Source organism: Tasmannia lanceolata, unplaced genomic scaffold (assembly GCF_043159265.1).
Source record: "Tasmannia lanceolata isolate RefF3 unplaced genomic scaffold, GAP_Taslan_0.1 ptg000015l, whole genome shotgun sequence".
Taxonomy (NCBI): Eukaryota; Viridiplantae; Streptophyta; class Magnoliopsida; order Canellales; family Winteraceae; genus Tasmannia; species Tasmannia lanceolata.
Window position 1 is genome coordinate 9,288,306 of NW_027518692.1, and position 23,462 is coordinate 9,311,767.

Here is a 23,462-nt window from a genome sequence, read left to right on the forward strand (position 1 = left end):
GTGTGATGAATTTGCAACTCTAATGAAAAATGAATGTGAAATGAGCATGATGGGTGAGTTAACCTACTTCTTAGGACTCCAAATTAAACAATATCAAAATGGGATATTTTTAAATCAAGAAAAATATACAAAAGAGTTATTAAAGAAGTATGGCATGGATAACAGTAAGACATCAAGAATTCCCATTAGTACAACTGCTAAGCTAGAAATGGATGAATTTGGCAAATCTGTGGACCAAAAGATGTATAGGGGTATGATAGGTAGCTTACTCTATTTGACAGCCAGCAGACCAGACATTATGTTTACTGTCTGTCTCTGTGCTCGATTTCAATCGGATCCAAAAGAGTCTCACCTATCGGCGGTCAAGAAGATCTTCAAGTACTTAAGAGGAACCCAAAGTCTAGGACTATGGTATGAAAGATCATCTGCCTTCACTCTCATTAGATATTCAGATGCAGAATTTGCTGGATGTAGAGTGGATAGGAAAAGCACTAGTGGGACTTGTGAATTCTTGGGAAAATCACTTGTTTCATGGTTTAGCAAGAAACAAAACTCAGTAGCCTTGTCCACAACAGAAGCAGAATATGTGGCAGCTGGAGCTTGTTGTGCACAAGTCCTATGGATGAAAACCACATTGATGGACTATGCAATTAAAATGGAAAATATTCTCATCCAATGTAACAATACTAGTGCTATAAGCTTAACAAAGAACCCCATACAACACTCAAGAACAAAACATATTGAGATTAGGCACCACTTCATTAGAGATCACTCACAAAAAGGGGATATTTGCTTAAAATATATCAACACTGAGGATCAATTGGCGGATATCTTTACAAAACCCCTTAGTGATGATAGAATTTGTTATATCCGAAGTGCCTTAAACATTTCGAGTGCTGATCAAGTCAAAGAAATTGCCAAATAAATACTTTGTGTCTTTCACCAGCTTATCTATATAGTATTTCTATATATATCATCCTTGTTTGGTAGTATCTGCATGAATGAGATGTCAAATATTAATCTTAAAAATCACTCAATTGGTACTCTTAGCCTTCTTAGTTTTCTAAGTTGGAGAGGTACCTTCACTTTAATTAAAATACTTAACAATTTGACTTATGTCAACATCTCGTTCATGAACAGGTATATGTGCATTATTTAGCTAAATATTTTTTATACCATAAGCATTGATTTAGGGGGAGTACCTAACTCAATTCTCATTTACTCCAAAATTGCTATACATTTTAGTTCACCCTTTCTGTCGATAACAAAAGGGGGAGAAGTTTGAAATTGATTATCTATTCAATTGACTATATGCACCATATGCTTTTAACTGTTATAATTTATCTATGTGCATATATTGAGGGGGAGTTCTAGCATTCACTTGCCTACTATGTCACTCCACACACACCTCATAATCAATTTTGTTTGTCATCATAAAAAAGGGGAGATTGTAAGCCCAAGGGTCTACTCTCCTATCTTATTTTGATGATTCTAAACATAATTGATTGTGTTATTGAATACTAATCAATTTGCTCTGAAGTGTTGTGTTTAAGATAGGATTGAACATTGATGAAACCAACACACTACATGGTCATGCTTGAAGATGTACCCAACAAGAGTCAAAGGAGCTAAGTGAAGCTTACATTATCTCTCAAGCAAGCATACACAAAATGGAAGATCAATTGAAGACCAAGACTAAAGAGAAATTGAATGTTGCATAGGTATCATTGTACATCCATTCTCTTTAGATTTTCAAGTCAAGGCAAAGTGTTTTAAAAATAGCTTTCAAAAACACTTAAAGAACTTTAAAGGTTTAGTGAATGGTTATGTGCTGGACCAACATGTTGGGACCCTCATAAACATTCCAAAATTATCATAGGAGTTGAGTTCCAACAGCCAAAAATCAAACAAGCAATAAAAACTCAAAATATGCTGATTTTTAGGCTTCTCGGAACTCCGAGATTTTTCTCAGAACTCCGAGAGTTCCCTCGGAGCTCCGAGAAATGGTCCAGTAGCTTCTGGCCATTTTCTCGGAACTTCAAGAAATTTTCTCGGAACTCCGAGAAATGGTCCAGTAGAATATTTTCTTCTTCTGGCCGTTCTCTCGGAGCTCCGAGAATGGTTCTCGAAACTCCGAGAACCTCGCGACAGACCAAAATATAGCCGTTGGGATTTGAATTAATTTGTGTTTTTTGTTATTCCCACCCCTAAACGGTCATATTTTGAGGAGAGACTATTTATACAACATCTAGAGGATTATTTCCTCTCTCTTGATTTTTGAAAAACTTCCTTAAGCATTCAAGCAAACTTGCAACCCTTTCAAGCTTAAGATTTTGATTTTTCCAAACTTGCCTTGTACTTGCAAATCTATTGAGTTTGGGTTTAGAGCTTTCACTTGCAACCATCAATGAAGAGCAATCAAGGGACTACAAAGAGCATCAAACTTTCAAGAAGAAGCCAAGCTATCTCTCTTCTTATTCTTGTAAAAGGTGTAAGGGCATCTTATCTTAATTCCCTAGAGAACAATCGCTTAGAACTCGGCGAAGAAGGAGAGTCGTTGTAAAGGTGTAAGGGCATCCTTATTTAATACCCCTTGGAAGTGTAACCGCCTCGGAGCCGGGCATCGTGGAGGTCTCGCTTAGTGGAAAACCTTAAGGACAATCTTAAGAAGAGTGGAGTAGGGCTTTGCCCGAACCACTATATATCGGTGTGCTCTTTTCTTTTCTAGCACTTTCATTATTGTTCTTGGTTTGGAATTTCATTTGTTTCTAATCTCATTTGAACTAACCAAAAATTTAATCTAGAGAAGAAAATTCAAATTAGGGTTCATAATTAATTTTCAAAAGGGCTAATTTAGTGTTAAAATCAATTCACCCCCCCTCTTGTTTATTTCAAGGGTTCTAACTCTGGTTCCAAGGCCCTCAAACCAATAAGTTTGAGATGTTTAAGAGTTTAGAACCATTGAAACCAGTAATTGTGTTTCCCAGTAATCTTAGAATAACTATTTCTAAGATTGAAAGAGTTTAAGACTGTTGGAACCAGTAATTAGTTGAATATTTGTTCCAAGGGTTGTAACTGTGTTTCCAAGTATCTCAAAGTAATATTTGTTACATATATAAGAGTTTTTTAAAGATGAAAGCAGTAAATTTGGTTGAAGGCAATCTTCCATTTAGTAGTGGATATATAATGTGGTTGAAGGCACTAATTCTGGTTTTCCCTTTATTCTGCAGATAAGGGCTGGAAGTTGGTATTCCATCTGCAGCTCCTCTCATGGTGATGAACTTTTTCTTTTTCCATTTGAATCTCTTAAAGGTACCACTTCAACTGTTAATGTTTTCATGATCCATTTGCAGGCAAACTATGTTACATCTAGATGTTGTCCTTCCCGCTTTCACGAGGGCGTTGAGGTGTTTCACTTAGGGGAGACACATAGAAATTTGATAAGTAAAACCTTGTTTCGAGATTTACTACTACGCCTTGGAGGTGTTGAGTTGCACAAGAAGATTTTGACGTCATTGGTGAAATCATGGGAACCAAATGGAAAGCATTCAAAATAGGTGGCATTTTGGTTCCGTTTCTAGCTAGTGATGTAGCGAAAATTTTAGGTTTAAGTATGAGAGGCGAGAGGTCGAAAGTAGTTTGGGATAGCACGGCCATTGTTGATGGATGGAGGTTCGGGACTCCAACAGCCACCGTTGAACATATTTTAGAGGTAATAAATGATGAAATGTTCTCAAATGAGGAAGAATCGATTAGGTCCACTATGAAGCATGTGATCTTGCTGTTTTGTAGCACAGGTGATGTAGCATGGAATTAACTGTTATTGGTAGGTCGACATTGTGTTTCTTACTTTTGAATACTCTTCCTATTTTGCAGAAACGAATGTAGGTTGTTCGTTTTGAAGGAAATGGAGTACCTCGCCCGTGACGCGACTTTTGATTTCAGCCAGCCAGATATTATGGCTATGAGAGTGTCTCTGTTATCCAAAATGTTGCAGGGGGTATATGGGAGAGTTACCGTGTAGGATGTAAATGGATTTGTAAAATTGTTGTGGATGCTTGTAATTAATTTGTATTGGAATATTCTAATTGGATGGCATATTGTGGATGGTTGATGCATGGCAAATGTTGATTTGTATTAGATGACAGATGTTGGATGGCTTTTACTTGTGTTGTTGGTTCTTATATTGTATTGGTTCATGCATGACAGATCTTGTCATTGTACAGGTTCATGTAATTGGCTTGCACCTGTGTATGCATGCTTGGATAGTGTAATGGTCATAACCATGGCCCTCTCAATTGGATATCCCCCCCCCCCAATTGGATCATGTCAGCATCTACTTCCAAAAATAAATGTATTCGGTCGACCTGCAGGTCGACCTTTTTACCATCTGCTCAAACAGGTACTAAATACGAATACCAGTCGACCTGCAAGTCAACCTTTTCACCTTCCGGAGAACACAGGTACCAAAAAACCTTCATAGGTCGACCTTTTCACCATCTGGTCAAACAGGTTCGAAAAGCTTTGATGGAGGTCGACCTTTTTATCATATTAACAAATAGGTACCAAAAGTGGTTCCTAGGTATAATTAGTGGTTCCTAGGTATAATTCTACTCTGGAACCACTATTTATATCTTGGATCTGCTATTTATACTTTGGAACCACTACATACTTCTAAATAGTGGTTCCTAGGTATAATTAGTGGTTCCTAGGTATAATTAGTGGTTCTGAGTGTTTAAAACCCTATAAATACAGTGATTCTCACTTTTTATAGTGGTTTTGACTACACAACTTTTTCAATCTGACAATTTAAACTCTCGGAATAAGTATTAGGCCATCTAAACTATGAACCACCATAAGATTTGACCGTTTAGACAACTATTTAATTAACCCATTGTTCATAAATTCATTGCAACTTTGACACCCAATGAAGTACTATTAGATTGTATAAAACAATATTTCTACTCTGGAATCACTATTTATACCTTGGAACCACTATTTATACCTCGGAACCACTACATGGTTGTAAATAATGGTTCCTAGGTATAATGAGTGGTTATGAGTGTTTAAAACCCTATAAATACAGTGATTCTCACTTTTTATAGTGGTTTTGACAGCATAACTTTTTCAATCTTGCAATTTAAACTCTCGGAACAAGTATTAGGCCATCTAAACTATGAACCACCATAAGATCTGACTGTTTAGACAACTATTTAACCCATTGTTCATAAATTCAGTGCAACTTTGACACTCAATGAAGTACTATTAGATTGTGTGACGCAAAATTTCTACTCTGGAACCACTATTTATACCTTGGAACCACTATTTATACCTCGAAGCCACTTCATAGTGGTAAATAATGGTTCATAGGTATAATTGGTGCTTCTGAGTGTTTAAATACTGGTTCCCAGTTATCAATAGTGGTTCCGAGAACAAAATATTGCTTCTACACAGTTAAATACTGGTTTTAATTGTATAGACATGAGTTTCGTCTGGGTTTACTCTAAATAGAAACATAGTGGGCAATAGAGAGATACAGAGATCTTGACAATACACCATAGCATTGTAGAGATGATGATGATAATAACAAATGCCTAACAAAACCATAACAAATTCCTAACAAATAAACAAGGTGATGACAAATACACCATAGCATTGTAAGGAACATGTTAAACCTATGCAAAAGTATCACAATGAACCTACCAGAGAAGCTTAGGTTTCATAGCCAAAGAAAAGTAAAGCGATCCAATAAAATTTAGATTTTAGGAGGGGAGTTTCACCTCTCTGCAATGGAATTTCAATAGAATTTTACAACAGACAATGGAGTTGCATTTTGGTGTGGGGAAGAAGAAGGTAAAAAGGTAAAAATGTTAGGTGAAATGCATTGGGATCCGTTGCTTACTTTCTTGGAGGGAAAACCAACACAAGGGCATTTTGGTCTTAAAACACTCATTGGGATGCGTTTCACCCCTTTTTGAGATTTTAACTCAACCCTTTTTTGAGATTTTCAGATAAAAATCACATTTTTTTTTTTAGAATTTTCCCTAAAAAATATAGAATTTTAGGGGACAAATCAATTTTTCCATTACCAATACACCGCAGCGGCCCATTCTGTGACAACTGTGGCCCACTCTATGTCAACTTCACTCTTACACCTTTCACTCTTGCTTTTTACCAGGTAGGCCTTTCCAGGTACCACAAATTGCCTCTTCCACAACTCAAACATGGGATGTAGTGGCTGCTTTAATACCAAATGTTAGGTACGTTACCAATACATCAAAAGCACTAGAGCTAATGGAAGTAAATTTGTCCCCGTACCAGGCTGGGTGCCTAGGTCCCATCCAGTGCCCTACCTAGTGGGCCCCACTCAGGACCGTAACGGAGAGAGGGAGAGAGCACGCGACCAAAGAGCCCTAGCTTGCTTAGTCTTTCCCTCGCATCGCTTCTATTTTCCCTTTCCCTTTCTTTCGAGAGAGAGTTAAAGAGATGGAGGCTGGGAAATATGAGATCGACCTCGGCAATCTCATGGCATTCGACCCAAATCACCATTTTCCATCAATACCCTCAACCAGGTTCGGTTTTCTTCACCGCCCTTTGTCTTCCATTCCCTTTCTTTCTGTGAAACCTTTGTCTGTTTTTTCCCCTCTTATTTCGAAGTTTTTATGTACTTTTACTGCTCTGGAAATCGTTCGTCACAGTTTTTGGGTTTTCTGAATTCGTTTGATTTGTTGTTAAGTGTTTATCAATGGTTTTTGATGCTTGGTTTTTGGGTTTTTGTTTTTTTTATGATGGGTTACAAGGAATCTATTTTTTTCCTTCTAATGTGGGGATTTTGGTTTAAATTTGGGTTAATGTTCTGTTCTCTGTGTGTGTGTGTGTGTTTGTGTCTCGTAATGAATCTTTTGAGATGATTACGATTTTGAGTTATTTTAGTCGACGGTACAATTTTAAGCAAAGTTTAATTATTATAATTATGGTTACAAATTACCGCCTACAATGCTAAGAGACCCCTTATAATTTTAAGCAAAGTTTAATGATTATAATTATGGCTACAAATTATCACTTACAATGCTAAGAGACCCCCCATGATGGAAACCGAATGAACTTGCGCAAGAAGTTGAGCTTTGTACACTCTTATGAAAAGTGGATCATAGTGTTGTTTGTTACCACACATATTGTTGGACCTCTAGCTACTTTAATAGGGATTTTTTTTCAGTTACATGTATGTGAGTCATAGTTATGTGGGGTAGTGATGCCACCTTTTAGAAAACTACATCTTGCAAATTAGGTGTTTACTGTTTAGGCATGTTAGGTGTTTGGGATTCCAATTGAAAGTAACTGCTCTATTGAAAACATTAGATCTACAGGTAACTCTAAGAGGCCGTTTGGATACGCGGATTTTAGAATCCAGGTTTTTAGTTTAAAAACAGTGTAAAAGAGGGTATGAATCAAGCTGCTGGATGCTGTCCTGGCAGGGTTTCTTGGATTTTAAGCAAGAAAATTAGGTTTTAAAAATCTCTCCTACATCCTATGATTTCTAAAACCTGGAAATATGGGAGGATCTGCTACTCTCTTGCTGATGGAAAGAAGGGGGAGAAGTAAAAAATGAGTCAAAAACGACGGCTGGTCCTCTTCTTCTCTTGTCTCTAACCCTCTTTTACACTGTTTTCAAACTAAAAACCTGGATTCTAAAATCCGCGTATCCAAACAGCCCCTAATAGTTCTATATAGTGAGGAAGGTGGTTATCTAACTGGGAATTTGAGTTATGGAAGGGAACTAATTTTATGGAGAAGGGTGGTTTTAATATTTTTTGCAGGGCACTTTCTCTATTTTGAAAAAGTAACCTGGCCTGATGTAGAGACTTGTTCTCTTGGGGGTTTTGAACCTGGTTGGTTAATGGTATTTTTTTCTCGAGTATTATCTTGGGGAATGCAATACAATCTATCACTTATAAGGTTTGTTGTAATGGGTTTTATCTCGGTGCATTGAGGATGATTCATAATCTTTGAGAGTAAGATTTATATGAATCCTGGGTAATTGGATTTTTGAACAGTGGTTTCAAATCTTCTCTCTCTTCGTGATGCTATATTTTTTTTTATTAAATAATGTGTTTTTTTTTAATTTAGAAGTTTGTAGTTTTATGATCTCATAGTGTGTAGGATGGAGCAGTTCTAAATGCATAAATCAATGTATTTGGAAATGTTGACACATGATTTGTGTCTATATATTTTTCTTCAACATTGTACAAGAATATCTGCAGAAACAAGTATAGGGCACAAATGTCTCCTACGAGATTTCGTCAAGGCCATGGCCACATTAGGAGCCATGGCGTAGGTGACACATTCCATTAAGAGGCATTTTAAGGGTCTTCTGGCTTACACACATCTAATGGGAGTTTCTACTTATGGACTGTAGACTTCGAAGCCCTTAAGCAGGGCTACAGGGTGTGATGAGTTTGCACCTGTATTCTATTTTTCGCCACCTTGTTTGTTATTAAGGGTGACTATTCACATCATTTGTTGGATATTTGTGGATAGTGGATAGTATTAAAATATTTCAGCCATAGAGATGATATTGAAAATCCATCTGGTACTTTCATCTTTTCAGATATATAAGTGATTTCAGGGCCGTGCACCTTCAGTGAGTTAAAAAGACAGGCACCCAAAACTTTTCAATACCCAATAGGGGTGCAACTCGGGTCAGGTTCAACCCGAAAAAGAGTCGGGTAGAGTTCGGGTGAGGTTCAGGTTTGGGTTGAGTTTTCCCAACCTGGGTTGAGTTCGGGTCGGGTTCGGATTGAGGGTTTGGGCAACCCGACCCCAGTTCAACCCAACATTTTTTATCAACTTTTTTTCCAAGCTTAAAAATTCGGGTCGGGTCGGGTCGGGTCGAACTCGGGTCAGGTTGGGTCGGGTTGAACTCGGGTAGGGTTCGGGTTGGAAAAAAGGGTCCCTTAGGTCGGGTTGAACCTCGTCGGGTTGGGTTCGGGTTGGAAAAAAGGGTTCCTTGGGTTGGTTCGGGTTGGCCTCAACCCAACCCACCCCGACCCGAGTTGCACCCTTAATACCCAACAGCATCGGCGATCTCATGCTTATACTTTCTCAGATTTTTACCCCTTGGATATCACGAAGGTACAAGGCTATGGCATAATGTAGGGGAAAAATAAAATATGAATTCTTTCGGCAATATCCCTTTCAAAAGATATGCATAATGGCCAATCTAGAACAGAAAAACCATCAATATGTTCCGATAAGGCCAGTTGTACCTTACTTGGATATCACTAAGGTACAAGGCTATGTCATAGTTCTAAAGTAGGATAAAACAAGATCTACTATGTGATGCAACACTATGATTGACTTACAGGTGCCATTACTAATTTGCTGTTATAAACAAACTCTAATTCCAATAATATATTCATTGTATCATATTGGTCTCCCTTTCTCGTTGTATATTGGAGATGGAAGAGTACTAGATTAAATTGATGAATGTGTTATTATTTGATTATCTCATATTTATTTTAGATTATAGTTGATTAATTTTTAGATTTATTAGTTTGTTAGATAATAAAGAAGGTGGGATTGAAGAACAGTTAACCACATAATAAGAGCAGGTTGGTTGAAGTGGAAGCATGCTTCAGGAGTTCTGTGCGACCGTAAAATACCTACCAAGTTGAAGGAAAAGTTTTATAAGACAACTGTGAGGCCATCCATGCTGTACGGCTCAGAATGTTGGGCCACCAAGAAGCAACATGTCAATGAGATGAGTGTAGCGGAGATGCGAATGCTTAGATAAATGAAGACATCCGTCCGTAAAAAGGTGGGGATGGCACCAATTGAGGAGAAGATGAGAGGGCACCACTTAAGATGGTTTGGGAATATCTAACGTAGGTTTTTGGATGCTCAAGTGAGAAGAAGTGACTCGTGCCAAGTTGATGGAGTAAAAAGAGGTAGGGGCAGACCGAAAACAACTTGGGTAGAGACAGTGAGGAAAGACTTGATGGCTAGGAAAATAACAGAGAACATGACCTTGCGTAGGAGAGAATGGAAGAAAATGATCCATGTACACGGACCCAAATAGTGTCAGGATTAGACTTAGTCATTTTTGAACCGGGTAGATCCTCTCACCTTCTTCATGAAAATTTTCTAAAGGATTTATTAGCCGACCCCAACTAGTTTGGGACAAAGGCGTAGTTGAGTTGAGTTGAGTTTAGTTTGTTGAATAAATACCATATTTATATTGTTACAAATTATGATAGTAATAAGTAGTTTTATATGTACGTATGTATCACCATTTTTAGATTTTTAGATGTTTCCCATGTCAGAAAACTCGTATCCGTGTCGAAACTCCACACACAAATCTATATCTACAAATCATGATTATATATACTTTGTAGTTTAGCCATGTCCCCGTTTATAAATTCTGGGGGTTTGCCATGTTCGGCACTTCGTGTCCGTGTCGACACGAGACATCCGTGTCCGTGTCCACAAATCATAGTTTCTAATCAACTTGGCCTTGATTTCTTGTTGCATCATTCAATACTGGATTGCATTGAAGTTATCTTCCATCATATCCAAGATATCATCTCTAGCTTTTACTTTTAGCTCTAATTCGAACTTGCCAATAGCTATAAAATTGGGGATACATGACATGATAGTTGGAGGTTGACTTTGGACAGTTCATAGTGTTATTAGAGTGGAGCAATAGGTATCATTGTACTCCCATTTTGCCAATGGTAACAACTATATCAATATTTTTGGCTTGCTAGAGGTAAAGGCATAAACCATTACACTTTCGTAAGCACTAATCACTTTTATCCATTGTTTCCAAATTCGGTCTTGGATGAGAACTCGTCCAAGGTAAATGGGGGTCGACTCGGACAAGTCAATGATTGATGCAGTCAATTTTTCTTTAACTTGTGTGAGTCAAAGGACTTTTGATTGACTTTGTAGGAAAAAACTCAGATTCGGATGGGAACTCCACCAGAGTTAAAGGGATTCGACCTGGGCGAGTCGAGGATTGACACAGTGAATTTTTAGACAATGCTTTTATCCATCCATCTGTTTAGTAATGATACATAGTATTTCTGTTTGGTGTCATTCCTTCAAATGAATGTTTTCTTCCTAACTTTGTCTTGTGGAAAACCATTAAAAAAAAAAATCGGTTTGTGGAAACATCTTTAATATTACCTATGAAGTTTAAGAGATCTCTTCTTCCTAACATTAGCTTGTGGAAACATCTTTAATATTGCCTATGGAATTTAAGAGCATTCTTACTAAAGAATTTTGCTGTAATTATTGCTGTAAATGGATCAATTAAGTCACAAAAGTAAGCATTCAATATTCAACCAGCAGCATTAACTACAATGAACTTCCCTTAAAATTTGGTAAACATTTTGATAAGGCCAGAAACATATTGGTCCTTGTGGAATGAACTAGGAAGAATTGTAGAATCTTGGTTCTCATTTTTGCTTCAGGTACATAATATCTTTTGCAATGAACTGCCATTGATCCTTTCCTCATCCCTTTCAAATAGAATGGCTGTGTGACTCTTTTAGGGGCTTCTCTCTTCAATCCTTTTCAATGTAGGGGCAGCTTTATTCAATCCTTTCAATCTAGATGCATATATAGGCCTATTTCTCAGTGTGCAACTACTTGGAATCGCACATATATAACATGCTTACAGATCACAGTTAATCACACATATATAATATGTATAGGGAAAGATATGACCACTTACTGAGGCGCTAAACCGCTTATGATATGCAACATAATGCTATGTTCAAAGCAGCCTTGAATTGTTTCATACATCACTTGTCTTGGGATTTCTATGTAGTATATATATTTTTTAGATTCTTGATTTATGTAGAGGGAAAGATATCACCTTTGGCCGTGGACGAGTAGAGAGGTTAATGAAGTAGCAGGGTTATTACTGTTAATGGGGATCATTATTGCTAATAAAATCTTATATGATTATATCTGTGGGGAAATGTGCCCCCTTTGTAGTTTTTTGGCTGCTTCTGTTCTAATGAAGCATTTTGTTATGATTCGTAAAATAGAAAAAAACAATTAGTGGTTGCAGGCTAGATAAAACTTGAGTTCATTGAGATTGTTCTGTCTTTTTTTTCTTGTTCCTGAAAATTAGGTCACTGTGCCTTGAACTTGCCTTTTCCTCATTTCTGTTTTCCCAAAGGAAATTCGATCAAAGACCTAAGAGGGAGCTTTGACAACAGATCTATGTATAAGTCTTGTCTTTTTAGTACACTTAGAACTAGAAGCTAATCATTTATCTATCAAAAAGAAAAACGAACCCTTTGAATTTCAAGTGAATAGGAAACTAAAATTTATGAAGGGCTCCTCTAGAACCCCATGGAAACACAAAAATTGTGTCACCATGATTTTCTATGTGTCTTTATGGGAACATATACTTTTTTTCTGTTATATTTCATAAGCATCACTTACTGATCAAAGAAGATCCATTCACAACCGAAAAGAAACTATAATTTCTTTGTGCTTTCTCTGCCATCATCTACCATTTTTATAAACTCAAAGCACCTCAAGAATAGTGATTCCTAACAAGCTACAGTTAATCCTAAAAGCAACCCGCAAAACAAGTTATCATGAAAGCTACCTATAGCAAAACAATTTTAACTACTACATTGTAACAGAGAAATTCTTGGATTAAGTACAGTAGCAGATACTCCCACAGTTGTCACCATCATGGTTTTAAATTTCAGTTTCAGCTAAAATTGCGGACTTATCTGAAACTGAAATTTAGCCGAAATCCCGAAATTTCGGGTGAAATTTGGTATTCGATCTCGAAACTGCTATTTTTTAGGGTGAAATTTCGACCGAAATTAAAATTGCGAAATTTCGGTAATTTCGTTTGAAATTCTGTAACGGAATAAAAAATTATTATTTTAACACAAATTTCGACGAAATGAAATTTCCGAAATTTCAAACGAAATTTGGTAAATTTCGAGAATTTCGGTTTCGGTACGTTTCGGTTTCTGTCCTCACTGAAATCCGAAATTTAAAACCATGGTCACCATAACGTTAGGTCTTACGCCAAATGGTAAAACCGTGAAACAAAATTGTGTTGATATTGTTTGGGGTTTGGTTTATTTAGAAATTCTTCTGAAAGTTAGAAGGGAGCTTATTGTGGTCTTTTTGGATTTATTTAGGGATGAGCTGGTGAAGGAATGCGTAGAAAAGGGTACTGAGCTTGTTCAGGCAATTGCCGATGCTCTTTTCAACTTGCCATCAACTGCCGACCCTGACGGCCCTCTTGTTCAATTGCCTCAGCCAACCAGAAGGTTGCCCAGGGAGAAACATGTAAGCCTTTTCTTTTTATGTTGTTCTACAACTTTATAGTTTCTCATGGTACATTATCATTATGAAGGTTGTCATTCTTTGGTTCATTTTGTTTTTCACTTGCCCTCCCTTTTTCTTTTCGTAATTGAGATTAGTTTCGCATTTATTTCTATGCAAGTCTTTTAATATTTTCTAGCTGTCAGGATAGAAGTCCCTTCCCTGCTCATAGATAGCAACCATCAAACCTACCATCCATACAAATTATATATGGAAGAAAAATATAATATTAGGAGTTTTATATATCCAGGAAACACAAGCTTAGATAAATAGTGGGAGTTTTATATCCGCAGGAAACACAAGTTTTCGATGCCGCTGTATAGTGCTTTTAGTCATGGTTTAAAATTTCGGTCGAAATGTGTCTGTTTCGGTTGAAGCCGAAATGAAATTCACATTCAATCTGAAATTTAGCCGAAATTTCAATGGGAATTTTGTTTTCACTAGGGTTACATCCTTTTTTTTTTTGAATGGTAGGGGTACAACCTTTTTGCAAGATTTCCACCGAAATTTAAGAGGAATCAAAATATTTCCATCGAATTTCACAAGATTTTGGCCGAAAAACCAAAATATTTTGATTTCCATGAAGGCCGATACTGAAATTTAAAACCTTGCTTTTAGGAGATATGATTCAACAAAAGGAGTTCAAAGAGTTGGTTATAACGTGCTGGTCAATGTGAGATTCAATCCATACTTTGAACAAAAGCCTTTACCAATAAAAGCTCAGCGACACCACAATCTCATTGGACTTAATATTACAAGTTCACTTGCTTCCATTTATCCTCTTGTTATTGGTTTTGCTAACAAGAAAAATTCCTAAAGATTAGGGTCTGAAGGCCTCCCAAAGATGAAACTGTGGGAAGTTCATGTTTCACATTGAATCTGATACTCTGATTCACTTGCATTTAATTCTTGGAATCATTTTTACTGCTTCTATCCCCAGGTTCTCTATCACTTCGACACCAAAAGTTCTAGAATGTTAATTAAACACGTGATTCTGCTTTCCGACAACTTTTATTTGTTGGTCTTTTACCTCTGTTTTCCTCATGGTCTTGAAAAGCATGTAAGAATCCTGCATTTGAAGGAGTTTGCTTTGGCGGTGATTTCATTTTTAAAGGAGACTCGAAAGTGGTGATCTCATGGGCTAAAGGGGGCATCGGTGGGCTGTCGAAGTTGGCCTACATAATATTGGAAATTTTGGACCTGTGTAAAGTAATCAAGCCACAGCTAAAACACCAATGGAAGTCAGCTATCTCGAAGGCAGACACCCTAGCCAAGCAATGACTTGGTGGAAGCGGCCTAGTAATTAGTGATGTATTCCCTATTGTGTAATTTTTTGTGTGTGTTTCTGATGGTGTACTGCTGGTTGTGTAAGGACAGCTCGTTCTATTCCATTATGTTTTTCCTTTGCTGAAATGCAATTAATTATTTCAAAAAAATATTACTACGTCTGTTTTTGCTTACCATATTATGATATCAGATAACTGTTTTATTTCGAGGACTTAAAATAACCTTTGTGACAAACTCTGGCCAATCAACTGCTCCCATGTCATCGACCTCTCGGTCTTCTTCGTTTGCAATAAAATTGGCTACCATTCAAAAAAAAAAAACTGCTCCCATTTCAAAATTTACTCTACACCATTGCTTTTGTAAGTGTACTACACTTGAGAACATAAATGGAACTAAAAGAAATGGAATTGGTGTCTGCTTTTCTTCATTCCCGATCATTGTTTCACAAGTCCTTTGTTCAACATAGCTTATGTTGAAACTTATGTTATTCATTGGCAGAATGATTGGCACAATTTTATCATTCAAGAAAAAAGAAGAGTGGCACGATTTTATTTTTGTGTGATGTACAGTTGAATGCTTTATCTTGATTTTAAATGTGTGACTTCGTAATCTTGATTTCAGTTGAATGCTTTTAAGAATGAGTGGCATGCGGTATATTGTTGAATGCTTTATCTCGATCAATGCTCTTCATAAACTTGAACTTAGAACAAATATTAAAAAACTCGGTCTCGGCTCAAAAACCTTATGTCTTGATTTCTGGGTAATTAGAAACCTAACGCCAAATTTTAAGCAAATCTGCGTTTGTTTACCGGAGCTGGGTTTGGCAATATAAAGTTGAGTTGGTTGAGCTCTTAAAGTGATTTGTGGGTTTATGAACATCTTTTTTTTATAGAGTTTTACTTGTACATATACCGCTTAAACTTGTAGTCAAAATTTTAGTTCCCAACTCCTTTTGTTATGTGTAAAATCACGATTGCCATTTTTAACATTTTATCTTTTCAGATTCCAAGGCCTAAACCTCCTACAAAATGGGAAGAATTTGCTAAAAAGAAAGGTTAATTATCCCAAACTATTCTTGTCATGCAGTAGAGCCCAATAGAATATTGAATTATGCAATGGGTTATTTATTTGTGAGTATTTTGTTGATCCTTTATATTTTACATACTGGGTTTTTATGGAAACTCCTTGCAGGAATAAAGAAGCAAAAAAAAGATAAGATTGTATATGATGAACAAACTGGTGCTTGGAAGCGTCGTCACGGATATGATCGTGTGAATGATGATAAAGATGTGCCAATCATTGAAGCTAAAATGTCTGATGGTAATGGTTTTAACCATGGATTTTCTTTTCTGTCATGTTATAATTGCATTTCGCACAAAAATTGTAATTGCACATCTGTGCTTACTTTTAGAAATGGTGTATATGGGAGAAAAATGGAAGAAAATAAATGCTCTTTTCTTGTTCAAGTCAAAAGAAAAAGAATAAACAGGTGAAACCAATATGTTTTGTTAGTTGATGATCTTAACGTGTTGATATTGCCTTCTAGTATTTCCATGCTCTCTGTTGTATAATATTCTTTTTCCCTTCTAGTGTAATTTGTATAGAATCTTATTAGTGCCACTGTGCCAATACAAAAGCAATGTGGAAAGTGTTAAGCTCACATGCTCAATATTTAAAAAGTTGGTAACTAGAGCTCCCTCTCTTTTTTATATATAAATCGTTCTCATTGTTTGTTCAGAGATCAACCCTGTGTATCCAAAATGCCAAAAATAAGACTTCACCTAACCCGAATTGATAATAGCAAGTCACCTAGGCACCAACCCAAGGTCTATCGCCAAGGCTTTCTAGCCTTAGGCGATTGCCTAAGCTCACAGGCTAATCCAGTCACCTAGAATCTAGGTAGCCAGTTGTGTTAGCAGCAATTGCTTAATCATAACTAGTGGTAAATAGTTAGGTGAAGGGCACTGTTTGTCATCAACTCATCCACGTTGACTCCCTTTTACCTTGGCTGAGTTCTTGTCCCAGTCCGAGTTTTGCTCTATCAAGCCAATCAAAATCTCCTTTTGTCTCAATTAAGTTGATGAGAATTTGACTGCTTCAACTATTGATTCGTCCAAGTCGGCTCCATTTTAATCTTGGTTGAGTTCTCGTCTGAGTCCAAGTTTTTGAGTAGAGGTGAAGTCTGCTGATTTGATATTTTAATTATCTGTACATGGCAGCTAGTTGAGACCCCGAATGAATCTCCTGTGCCTGTAGATTCAAGATTGATTGTTCAACCTAGTTGCTTAACCTAGAGAGATTCGAAGAGTATTGAATGGGGCAGGAACCAGCTAATAGTCCCGGATGCTTTCCCTATCCTACAGAAGACTAATCCACATTAACAGTGGGGTGGAAATGTTGAATTGTTAAGTGTGATTTGATATATTAATTATCTGCTACTTGTTTTTTGTGTAGGGCTTAATATGGATGAAAACAAGATATCGTGGATCTGATACCAAGCTGATGTAGGAAAGATTCATGGAAGGGATGGAATGGAGCGTTGGAAAAGAGAGGAATTGATTCTCAAGTGTGACTAGATGGGATCCAATCTAGGAATTTTCCGAAAATTATGTTGGAAATTTTTCGTATTTAGAAAAGTGCCAATGAATTTTCAGGAAATTATGTTGGAAATTTTTTCGTATTTAGAAAAGTGCCGCACAAGGTTAGATCGAATTAAAAATGAAGAAATCCGTAAAAAGTTGGGGTGGCACCAATTGAGGAGAAGATGAGAGAGCACCGCTTAAGATTGTTTGGGCATATCCAACGTAGGCCTTTAGATGCTCCAGTGAGAAGAAGTGACTCGTGCCAAGTTGATGGAGTAAATAGAGGTAGGGCAGACCGAAACAACTTGGGTAGAAATAGTGAGGAAAGACTCGAGGGCTAGGAACATAATAGAGAACATGACCTTGGATATGATAGAATGGAAGAAAATGATCCACGTAGACGAACCCAACTAGTGTCAGGATTAGACTTAGTCAATTTGAGCCGGATAAATCCTTTCACCTTCTTCATGAAAATTTTCTAAAAGATTCACTAGCTGGCCCCAACCAGTTTGGGACAAAGGCTTAGTTGAGTTGAGAGAAGTGCCTATTTTTTGAAACTGGCATGAAGTATCAGAGAAGATCGACGGCTGTATCTCTTCAAAGTTTGGATATGTGGTAGAGAACCTTTATTGAATCACAGTATCAAAATCTGGAATCAGTGGGATCATGTGCAAGGTTTTAAATTTTGACAGAAATCCGAAATTTCGGGTTTCTTCGAAATTGATAAAACCCAAAATAGTAGTTTATTTCGGCCGAAATTTTGAAATTTAACCGAAATTTCGTCCGAAATTCAAGAGATTTCACCAAAAATCTCGATTTATGATAATTATTTAATATTATCCCGAAATTTCGGTCGAAATTTTGTAGGAGATAAAATAGCCGTTGCTTGATTTCGTTCGATTTCAACCGTCGTTTGATTAAGAAACCGAAATTTCGAAATTTCGGCTGAAATTTCAGTTTGGGTGAGGACCGAAACGCATTCCGAAACCGAAATTTGAAACCTTGATCATGTGAAGATCAAATCGGGGCACTCCATAAATTTTGTAGGTTTTTATTTGACCTAGGAACTGATCCAATTGTAGATCCAGATCCGTACATCAGGTTGGGCTGAGATTTTATTATAAGATGTCAGCTACAGGTCCCAAGAGAACCTCAAGCTTATCTGGATTCATATCACAGTAGGACTCTAATAAGAAAGAACTTAAAATTTTGGTAATACTTGATGGGCCCCACTTTTATGAGTTACTCATTTAAATTCTGTGACTTTATAACAAAAAGACTACATTACTCCATGTTACACCTCAAAACCCAGTTGTGTTCAAATTTCAAGGTGTGACTATCGTAGGTCATACATATGGTTGTTAATAAAAAAATTCATTATCTAGAAAAAACCATACATACATACATACAATCAGAGCCAAATCGATGTATATATAACCAGTGGTAAAAGTTTACATACCCTGTTTTCAGTAGTAACTCAAAAAGGACACAAACTTCTACAACCATGTTCTCCTTCAAAAGATCAACATGTTCTAGCTCGACGGTCACTCTGAAAAATTCATCATAATGAGGGTGAACTTACCACTCAGTAGCTAAACGATGATCAAAAGTTCAGAATTTCACTTAGAAATAACATCATTTAAATAGGCATATAAATCAATAATACAGAAGTCAGTCTAGTGAAGTTCAAGAAATGGTTCAATGAGACAGTTCTTATAATGAAACATTTAATTCAATAGATGGAGCGGATAGGGAGGATACAAAGATCGTACAGACTGATTGATAAAGGAAGCAGCAAGTCGGCTTCAGTTTTGGGGTTTAATAAACATGGGACGGACTGATTTTCTTGTCTCTATTTGTTTTTCGTTTGTGATATGTTGATGGCTGTTTCACTTGGGAGACATCCTATTACCCATCTAAACATTTAATTCAAACGCCATAGGTTTTACTTTTTCCTATATTTCAGGATTTTTTCCCGAGTTTTACTTGGCCAATTTTGTCAAGTAGCATAGACTAAGAAAAGAGACTAAGGGGTCAGAGAATCAGTTTGGCTTCATGCCCGGACGATCGACAATGGAAGCAACCAGTTTCAGAACTACGGATGGCACATTTAGTGTAGGATTGCACCAAGGATCAACTCTAAGCCCTTATCTTTTTACGCTAGTTATAGTTGAACTTACAAAGGGTATCCAGGATGAGGTGCCATGTTGTATGTTATTTGCAGATGGCACATTATTAATTGACGAAACCAAAGTAGGAGTTAATGCTAAGTTAGAGTTATGGAGAACTACGTTGGAATCCAAAGGTTTTAGACTGAGTAGGACGAAGACGGAGTATAGGGAGTGCAACTTTAGTAATGAAAAGAGGCAGGGCGAGGATGTAGTAAATATGATTGGACAGGAGGTACCTAAGAGGGATATCTTTCGCTATCTTGGTTCAATCCTACATAAGGAAGGAGAGATTGAAGAGGATGTTAACCACATAATAAGAGCAGGTTGGTTGAAGTGGAACCATGCTTTATGAGTTCTATGCGACCGTAAAGTACCTATGAAGTTGAAGGGAAAGTTTTATAGGACAGCTGTGAAGCCAGCCATGCTATACGGCTCAAAATGTTAGGCCACCAAGAAGCAGCATGTGCATAAGATCGAGTGTAGCGGTGATGCGAATGCTTAGATGGATGTGCGGCCACACAAGGTTAGATAGAATTAAAAATGAAGACATCTGTAAAAAGGTGGGGGTGACACCAATTGAGGAGAAGATGAGAGAGCACCGCTTAAGATGGTTTGGGCATATCCAACGTAGGCCTTTGGATGCTCCAGTGAGAAGAAGTGACTCGTGCCAAGTTGATGGAGTAAAAAGAGGTAGGGGCAGACCGAAAAAATCTTGGGTAGAAACAGTGAAGAAAGACTTGAGGGCTAGGAACATAACAGAGAACATGACATTGGATAGGAGAGAATGGAAGAAAATGATCCATGTAGACGAATCTAACTAGTGTCAGGATTAGACTTAGTCAATTTGAGTTGGGTAGATTCTTTCACTTTCTTCGTGAAAATTTTCTAAAGGATTCATTAGCCGACCTCAACTAGTTTGAGACAAAGACTTAGTTGAGTTGAGTTGAGTTGAGTTAGTACAGCCTCTGATACCCAGATGCAGATACTTGCATGGGCCTATGGTTTCTTTTTCGACATATGTTGTACCGATACTGGAATTGGATAATTCATTGATACTTTCTTTGTTGGATTAACTAATATGCTTCAAACAAATGCCACCCTTGATTAATTTACATGCTTCAAATCTATGGATTAGCTAACAATATGCTCTGTTGTTGCACATCGTTTTTTAATATTGTCATTTAGTTTCCTCTACAATTGGCACTTGCAGAGCCTGGAGAAGATCCTTTTAGCAAGAGAAAAAATGAAAAGATGAAACGAGTTGAAAAGCAAGAAAAGAATCGGTTGCAGAATCTGAAGCAAGCTGCAAAAGTTGATGCTTTGCCGAGGTTGTCTTTTTACCTTCTTTTTATTTTCCAGAATAATTTTATCTCTTATTTATCCAGCCTATGAAATATTTCTAACCATTCAGGCTAATTCTCTCATTATTATCTTGTGATTATCTAAAGTATTTTTTATTTCCATATTGTTTTTTGCCGCATTATTTCTTTTTCCATATTGACCTCAGCTGGTTTATACAGTGGGGACTCCGTATTTCAAAAAAGATGGGTTCTAGGAAAACATGCCCGCATCAGGAAGCTTCCTAACAGATCTTCCTATTATGCCACTTACCCAACTATACATTAATGACCTTTTTAATGAAAAAAAAATGCATCTATACCTTTGATAAAATGACAGATATACACCTTTTAGGTGCACATGACAATATTAGGAATGCTGTTTGCGACAACCTGACACTAGTGTCCCTTCATGTCATTTCCCTTTAAAAAAAATGACTTGCTGATCCATGTGAGCATGGTTATAATGTCCTCCTATTTATCCAAGTAAAATTTTCCGTATCTCGCACTTGTGCGATCTAACTTTGTATCATCATATTAAATATTATTGCATCACACCGCATACATGTCCAATATTTTCTTACATGGATTTAAGAGACTTCAAGATTAATATTGATTAGGCAATATTTTCTCGCAGTCATGTCCAACTTGTAGCAACAGCATTGCCCATAACAGGAACCCAAACTGTGCCAAAGAAAGCGAGTAAAGATGAACTAGAGAATGTAGCTGGGATGGCGGCAACTGCAACCGCAAGTGGTGGGAAATTTGACAAGAAACTTCCAGGAGAAAAACCTGCTAAGCATCCCGGCAAGTACCGTAAGGTTGGCTCGTCGATACCATACTAATATTATTCGACATACTTTTAACATATATCTCCATCACAAAGTAAGTAGTTGGGTTATTAATTTTTTCCTTCTTTTATCTCTGCTTAGTTCCTCCCCGTTGTGGAAGGAAAAGGAATGGGTACACAGGAGCAGCATCAAACTGAAAAGATCTTGAACAAGCTAATTTCCAAGAACTCCCACGAGATACTTGATGTCGACAAGGCAATCTTAAATTTATTTAATTTTCTTCTTGTCTCTGGTTGGTTTTAATATTTCACTATTCCATAATTTGTATTATTATTGTTTTTTTTTTTTGTTGCAAAACAGGCTGTTACCATGTTCAATGTAAAGAGTGAGAAGCAGCGAAGAAAGGCGAAGGAGTCTGGTTCTTCGACCTCAAGTAAGTTAAAGCCAAAAACAAAATCTCTGAAAAAGTCTTCAAAGAAAAAGGGTCATTAGTAAATGAGATTAGATGTAAGGTGAGCTTATACATTATAGATCTTATGCGTTATTTCAGCAATTCAAGTTGCTGGAAATAGAGATAGGGCATGTAACTTCTTGTTTTTTTCTTCTTTAAATATGATGTTTGTACCCTTATGGTAAGGAAGAAGACTCCACTTCAATGTAAGGATTTGTCTAACAAGGAAGATTTTTGGTGCATAGCTGCCATTTATATCGTGGGTCCAGAATCTTTAATATCAAAGGAAATCAAATAAATGGAAACCCCTGGGTTGTTTATACACCCCCCACCCCCCCCCCCCCCCCCCCCCCCCCCCCCCCCGTGTAAATGTAAATATGTCCTAAATTAAATTTCTCTATAGTTCTTTTATACCTTGTAGATTTAGCTTTCTTCATAGCTATAAAATACCATTTTTATTTTTATTTTTATTTTTTTTTATCTCGTGCTCTATTTTTGCCTCGTAAATATTTAGACATACAAACGTGTGTTTTCACATGAATAGTGTTTATCATAGTTCAAGCCATTTATTTTCTTCTGCAACCATCTATTTGCATCAGCATGATTTTGGGTCAAAGCAGGGGCTATCTAAAAAATTCCGATCAATTAAATATTGGGTCCACTAAGCTATATTGAGGGTATCACATTTTATTAATATGAGGTCGCTTCCTATTGAAGTAAGAGGCGCTAATAATTAATATGGCCGGTGGTCGCAATTTATATAAATTATTAGAGTATTAATTATAATTTAGGTATTGGCCATCATCCCGTCCTAATCTCTCTATGGCGCTTCCTTCGTCCGACTCTTTGCCCCTTTTTTCCTGTTTGGTGCATATGATTTTATACCTGCTTATCTAGTAAAAGAAAACCCGGTAATCTAGTGCCACTGATAGAGTGATAGGGTGGGACTCTCATTGCTTGCACTTCCCATTGGTGCCACTCCTACTATCACACTATAGTCATGACCGCTAAAGAATGTTTCAACGTTTTGTAGTATGTACTTTGAACAACATTAATGTTCACATGTAAATACTTTAAACAATGTTTCATAGCAAGGTGCTCTATTGTGTTATATTACTGGAATTTTATATTATTAGAAATTAGAGAGTATTAATTATCAGCATAGGAATGGGGCTCGTGACGCATGAACATATCTTTCCAACACATCAGTCATTGATGACTTCTTGGTGCACGTAGGTTTACTCTTGTGTTTTAGTTGTCCTCCCATATCATTTTCATCATTAGGGGTTGTTTAGGGAGTAAATTTTGTATTACGGCTAAGATATAAAGCCCCTTGTTCTCTCTTTTACTTGGTTTTTAATGAACATGATGAATTAGGGCTTGTTTCTTTGTCGTTGGAAGAAGGATTTGCAAGCTGTTTTTCACAGCTTTTATCTTCACGTTCCTCAACGTTTGTCCTTGTTTGGCAAGGAATA

The 23,462-nt window shown here is 37.0% G+C and overlaps 1 protein-coding gene across 1 annotated transcript; it reads left to right on the forward strand.

Annotated features, from left to right (window-relative positions):
* The first annotated feature begins 6,412 nt into the window (after positions 1 to 6,412).
* LOC143845473 (ribosome biogenesis regulatory protein homolog) lies at positions 6,413 to 22,244 on the forward strand. Its single transcript, XM_077353834.1, has 8 exons — positions 6,413 to 6,572; positions 13,182 to 13,332; positions 15,658 to 15,709; positions 15,847 to 15,975; positions 20,619 to 20,736; positions 21,383 to 21,566; positions 21,678 to 21,791; positions 21,897 to 22,244. The coding sequence occupies exons 1-8, from the start codon at positions 6,487 to 6,489 to the stop codon at positions 22,026 to 22,028; spliced, it is 966 nt and encodes a 321-aa protein (XP_077209949.1). The 5' UTR covers positions 6,413 to 6,486; the 3' UTR covers positions 22,029 to 22,244.
* Positions 22,245 to 23,462: the final 1,218 nt, after the last annotated feature.

Bases quoted from the DNA above. Each gene is read 5' to 3' on its own strand.
- LOC143845473 (XM_077353834.1), top strand. From the start codon at position 6,487: ATGGAGGCTGGGAAATATGAGATCGACCTCGGCAATCTCATGGCATTC. The intron at 21,567-21,677 runs GTTGGCTCGTCG...ATCTCTGCTTAG, and splicing joins ATCCCGGCAAGTACCGTAAG to TTCCTCCCCGTTGTGGAAGG. The intron at 21,792-21,896 runs GCAATCTTAAAT...GTTGCAAAACAG, and splicing joins AGATACTTGATGTCGACAAG to GCTGTTACCATGTTCAATGT.